Consider the following 6053-nt stretch of genomic DNA (forward strand, 5'->3'; position numbering starts at 1 on the left):
GTTTATTTTTTCTTTAATAAACAATTTTTTTAAAAAGGAAAAAATCAAATGTAATTACCAAATTTTGATTATTCAAATAGGAAATAAATCTTTTTAATTTTTTATTTCAATTAATATTGTTAAGTATGATTTTATATATTTAATATTTTTTCCACTCATTTTTTAAATTTTTTAAAAAAAATTGTATTTTACAACAATAAGAGGAAAAAATTAAAAGCATCCATTTTGATACGAATAGGAATAGGGACTAAAAACATAATTAAATGTATATCTATATTCATAATTTCATATTCACATCTATATTATATTTAAAAGGATGGAAATTCAGGTGCAGTTGACTTCACGTTAAGTTATATCTGAGAACAGTCAGATAATTTAATTAATTTAATTAAATTTTCGTCTAACGACTCTCAAATATCAACTTTACCTAAAGTCGATTTCAAGTGAGTTTTCACCATTTAAAAAATGTAATTAAATGAAATCCATGAATTAATAAGGCAAGTCAATGGAAGAAAGCGCTGTGAAACAAAGCGAAGCAGAGAGAGGTTTGCACTTTGCAGAGAGCAGAGAAAGGAAAAGGGGCAAAAGGGCTGAAGAAGAGAGATGTGGGAATCTATCGTTTTGACGGTGGTTGCCACCGCCGGCAACAACGTCGGCAAGATCCTTCAGAAGAAGGGCACACTCATTCTCCCCCCTCTCTCTTTCAAGCTCAAGGTCCCTTTCTTTCTTCCCTTTCAAAAATTTCACCTTTTTTTCTTCTCTTTTCTTTTTCATTACCAATATCATTTCAAACATTTGCATGCACATTTGTTTCTCTCTCTCTCAATTCGCCGTAGCTCGAAAACATTACAATTTTGCGTTGTTAGTTTCTTTTGGAATGGTGAAACTGAAAACTTGAACAGAGAGAATTGAATTTCAAGATCCTTTTTTTTTTGTTTAAATTTTCATGCAAGCTTATGCAACCACAGGGAGTCACTGATTAAAAGCGATTAACATTGCTCTTCGGCTTTTGCAGGTCATAAAGGCATATGCTTCAAACAAAACCTGGTTGATAGGTTTTCTTATGGACATAATTGGGGCACTGTTGATGTTAAGGGCACTTTCTCTAGCTCCTGTAAGTGAAAAATACCAATACCTATAAGAGAAGTTTTCTTCAATTGAAAGCATGACTCTGAATTTCAGGGGGTTATTTCTTATTGCCATACTGTTGTGTATTGTTAGAATATAATTAGGATCAATTAGGATCAATTAGTATTATTTAGTACAATCAAGTTGTCTATTCAAATTGTCTCGACACAATATGAAAGACACAATATGAAAGGGTATTTATAGGTACTAAGAGAATCGTAATAATAAAGACGTAATATCCTATTCAGATATACTAAATAATACTAATTAATCCTAATTTATCCTAATTATATTCTAACATGTATAATGCATGCTCTTATTAATCCTGTTCTGAGGTTCCTCAAGTTGATAAAATATGGTGGTGTTTTCCCAAATAGGTCTCTGTTATCCAACCAGTTTCTGGCAGTGGACTGGCCATTCTTTCAATCTTTTCTCATTTTTATCTTAAGGAAGTCATGAATATTGTTGATTGGGTTGGCATTACCTTGGCAGGTTTTGGCACAATAGGTAATGTAAGTTTCAAATTCCTCATTTATGTTATCCATATGCTGATAAAATTAAGTTTGCTATCAGTTAATGGATTCAATTCATCAAATGTTTTGTTTTATCACATGTGATTCATGTCCAATATTTTAACTATGATATGCTCTTCAAAATTTAGGAGTTGGTGCTGGAGGTGAGGAGCAAGAGGCTGCTGCTCTATCCATTTTATGTGTACCGTGGCTGGCATTTGTCGTTTTCATCTTGTTTGTAGGTACCCTGCCTTATGCATCATCTTATTTTTAACATTTGTGTTTGAAATGATTTTTCCACTAAGCACTGAATTTCCTCGAAGCCAGCAAGACGGCATTATTGTAGTATGTTGGAAATTCCAAATGCATTTTTGTTACGATGTCTGCGCAACAAAGTAATATTACTAGCTTCCAAATAGAGTCGTTATGTTAATTGTTGGAAACACTTATGCAGATACTACTTAATGCATGGCTTCGTATATGCAAACGTCATCGCAGAGAACAAGAGATGGTAATTTATTTTGTCATCATGATATTACCTTTTAAATTTACCTTTTTCATTTCTAGAAGCTTCAAATTCACATGTTTTTTTTTCCTTTATTTTTATAGAACTTAATTTTGATGCAATATTAGTGTGAGAAACATTGACATCCAGATCATATATTGCCTCATTAGACAAAGTATTTGATTTAGTCACTTACTAATTTAGATAACAATGTTGAACTCTTCTACAATTGATATTTTATCAAAAATAACCTCTTCTATCCCTTTGGTGATTTAAATATCTTTGTTGTCATTTTTACCCATGCATGACTTTACATTCTTAATTCTTACAGATGGAATATGATGTTGTTGAGGAAATCATATATGGCTTGGAATCTGGAATTCTGTTTGGGTACTGTTACTTCCCTTCTGTTTATACTGTTACTTTTTAGAGAATAATGGTGATAGTAAGAATCTAAAATATCTTGAAATTTTCATTAGTGAAGTCTAGACTTGGTTTCAATTAGAATTGTTAGTTTCTATTGGGGGTTACTACGTTATGCTAGCAAATACAACTTGATCATTGTAAACCCTTTAAATGCAGGATGGCTTCTGTAATTTCAAAGATGGGATTTTTATTCCTGGAGCAAGGTTTCCCCAGCCTGTTGGTTCCTATGTGCATCATCATCAGTGTATTCTTTAGTGGTGCAGGCTTATTCTACCAGGTATGCTGAAGATATCTTTTGTGCCATCTACTTTGTGCAAAATGCTTACACACTTTAAGCTTAATTGACATTTGAATTCAACCTATGAGTGTTAATTTCAGTCAAAATGTCTAGACACATGTCTAAGTGCTGCATTGCCATTTTCAGATTTGCATCACTGTATTTATTTTATTCACCATGTAGACACGCGGCCTAAAGCATGGGAGGGCTATTATAGTTTCTACATGTGCAGCTGTGGCATCAATTTTGACTGGTGTACTTGCTGGGATGCTTGCTTTAGGCGAGCGACTCCCTTCAGCCCCAAAAGCTCGTTTCGCACTTCTTCTTGGATGGTAATATAAGTTGTCTGCCTTATTGCTTTGTGCTTTTTTTCCCCTTACATTCCAAGGTCTTTGAGAGTTCGTCATTTCATTTGCTAGAACTAACATTAGTTTTATTGTTTATTACAAGCACTTCTTGTTTCAGTTAATCTCTTGTCCAAGTTTCTTTTCTGTTTAGGTTGAATAACTTTACATAGAGAACTTATCAATAATCTTGTATTTCTTATTTCTCCCAATATGTGAATATTCATGATCTTAAGCCAGAAGCAAGTTAATCCGAAACATTTTGCTGCAGGCTGCTTATCATTGTTGGCGTGGTTTTACTTGTGGGTTCAAAAAGGCTGGTGAGATTTCTTAGAGTTCCTTCGCGCCGTGTTAAGAATTATGGCACTCGAAGAGCCGGGACATCCCATATCAAGGAACCAAGCCCGACTGCTGTCGTTCAAGCAGCAACGTTGAATCATTTACTATCATCAACTTCAAAAGAAAAAGCTTGATTTGAAGTTAGCTGGAAAATGATCCTTCATCCATTCCCAACAAGAAAAAAAAAGAAAGATGGGAGGTTGGGGTTGGCTTGGTAGGTTGATTTTGTGTATAGTTGGTTCTTTCATCAGAGGGCATGAATTTTCAAGGATCATTCCTTCTAGCTAACGCAATTTAAGGTAGAGTTGTTCGTTGATTTTCTCATGTCACCTTGTGTTAATTTTACTCAAATATTGTATATGCATAGCCAAGAAAGCCGTCACAACTAATAGCAATTTAAAGAAATAAAAAAGAGAAAACAAACACGCCATTGAGAAAAGAAGAAAGAAAATTCCATCGTGCTATGAAAGGCCCAATTGAATAGCTTACATGAACTCTCTTCATTCTTCAAAGTCAAAGTGAGAGAACGAACTCCCAATGTTTTTTATTATTGACTTGGGGAGTCTCATCTTTATATAACCCTATATATAAAAAAGAAAAGATGCTTCAATACCTTATTAATTTCGAGCGAAGACTAGGATACTAAGATATTGGGTCTCTTAGACTTAAGGATACTAAAATATAACTCTATCCGCGGGTTGAGAATATTCCAACCCTAACTCTACTCGCTCTTAACCCGCGGGTATCCGACCCTATTCCCGGGTTACAAAAAATATACAACATTATTATATAATTTGGTGATAATTTAAAATAGAACTGATTTTTATGTAAAAAAAATATATTAAAATATCAATTAATGATTTTCTTTTAGTGACTAAGGATCTTTTGCATTTAGTGAGAGGTCTTCGATTAAACATCCACTTAAAACATATTTTTATATAAGATAATTTAAAATAGAACTGATTTTTATGTAAAAAAAAAGTATTAAATTATCAATTAATAATTTTTTTTAGTGGTTAAGGATCTTTTGCATTTAGTGAGAGGTCTTTAATTCAACATCCACTTAAAACATATTTTTATATAAATATATAATATAAATATATATAAAGTGCGGGTTGGTCGGATAGGGTTGAAACTCAACCCGCACGAGAACCCTACCCGCATCCTACCCTACCCGTTGCGGATCAGATTGGCAACCCTATCCTAACGGGTGGGATCGGGTTGGGTACCCGCAGGTAGAGTACATATTACCACCCTAAGAAGAACCACCCTAAGAAGAAGGAAGCCATAGCATTTTCTCCACTGTGAAGAAAGCAAATCACTTGGTCCACCATGACAGAGACTAGGGACTCGGGAACCACTTGTAGTGAGAAAAAGTCCATAGTGCAAAAACAACCTCATACTACTGGTTACTGAAGCAACCACAGAGTCATCATCACTCGTGAGTCGTGACCTGGGCCAATGGTAACTGGCAGTAAGGCCCCATGTTATGGTTATGGAAGTGACACTCTTCGGCCATATTTTTGTACAGTGCTTGTTATGGTGTTTATATATAGTTGTTTAATTTATTAAAAAAGGACAAATATTAATATTTAATTTAAAAAATATAAAAATAAATAATTTTAAAATATTTAAAATTTATCATTAAAGGTAAGTTCGGCAAATTCAATATCAAATTTATAGATACCAAAGAATTTGTCTTTTTGTATATCATTACCTGTAATGTCAGAGTCTAATATTTTTTTTGGTCAATATTAGCCATTAACACTTTTAAAATTTAGAGTTTAAAATTTAAAGAGTAAAATACTAAATTAGTTTCCTACGTTTGAACGTAATCTTATTTTGTCTTTAAGGTTTAAAGTGTTCTATTTGAATTCAAAAAAGTTTCATTTAGTTTCAATGTAATCCCACTGTGAGGTCAAAGTTAAATAAATAATGGAACATGACAGCAGTATAAGGACAAGGTCGACAATTTGGAGAACAAAGGCACAAAATCAACCATGGATGTATCAATACATTTATTTATCATTCTTCTTGCAATTGAAATGAAATATTTTCTATAGAACTAAAGAGAATGATAAATAAATCTATTGATGCATCACGGTTGATATTGTGTCTCTGAAGCTTGTACTTGTTCTCTAGATTATCGATCTTATTCTTGTACTGTTGTTATGTAGGATATTCCGTTAATTATTTAACTTTGACCTCACGGTAGGACTACATTAAAACTAAATGAAACTTTTTTGGATTCAAATAGGACATTTTAAACTTTAAAGACCAAAACAAAATTACGTCCAAACGTAGGGACCAATTTAGTACTTTATCCAAATTTAAAATTGGCTAAATAGTAAATATTAATATATCGATGATGCCACATGATTAAATTACTTGATAATTAAGATCAATCAAGTTAGTCCAATAGCTTAAAAATTGATAACTATAAATTTAGTTGAAGAAGAAAAAAGAAAGGAAAAGACATAAGAAGAAAAAAAATTCTAAATGAATTTGATTACAAAAATAAT

At 32.7% G+C, this 6053-nt stretch overlaps 1 protein-coding gene across 1 annotated transcript; it reads left to right on the forward strand.

The window, feature by feature from the left end:
- LOC107606302 (probable magnesium transporter NIPA9) lies at positions 511 to 3980 on the forward strand. Its single transcript, XM_016308346.2, has 9 exons — positions 511 to 714; positions 1016 to 1114; positions 1506 to 1635; positions 1790 to 1878; positions 2095 to 2151; positions 2477 to 2535; positions 2728 to 2848; positions 3032 to 3180; positions 3464 to 3980. Exons 1-9 carry the CDS (start codon positions 604 to 606, stop codon positions 3663 to 3665), a joined length of 1017 nt encoding a protein of 338 aa, XP_016163832.1. The 5' UTR covers positions 511 to 603; the 3' UTR covers positions 3666 to 3980.

This window comes from Arachis ipaensis, chromosome B07 (assembly GCF_000816755.2).
Source record: "Arachis ipaensis cultivar K30076 chromosome B07, Araip1.1, whole genome shotgun sequence".
NCBI lineage: Eukaryota > Viridiplantae > Streptophyta > Magnoliopsida > Fabales > Fabaceae > Arachis > Arachis ipaensis.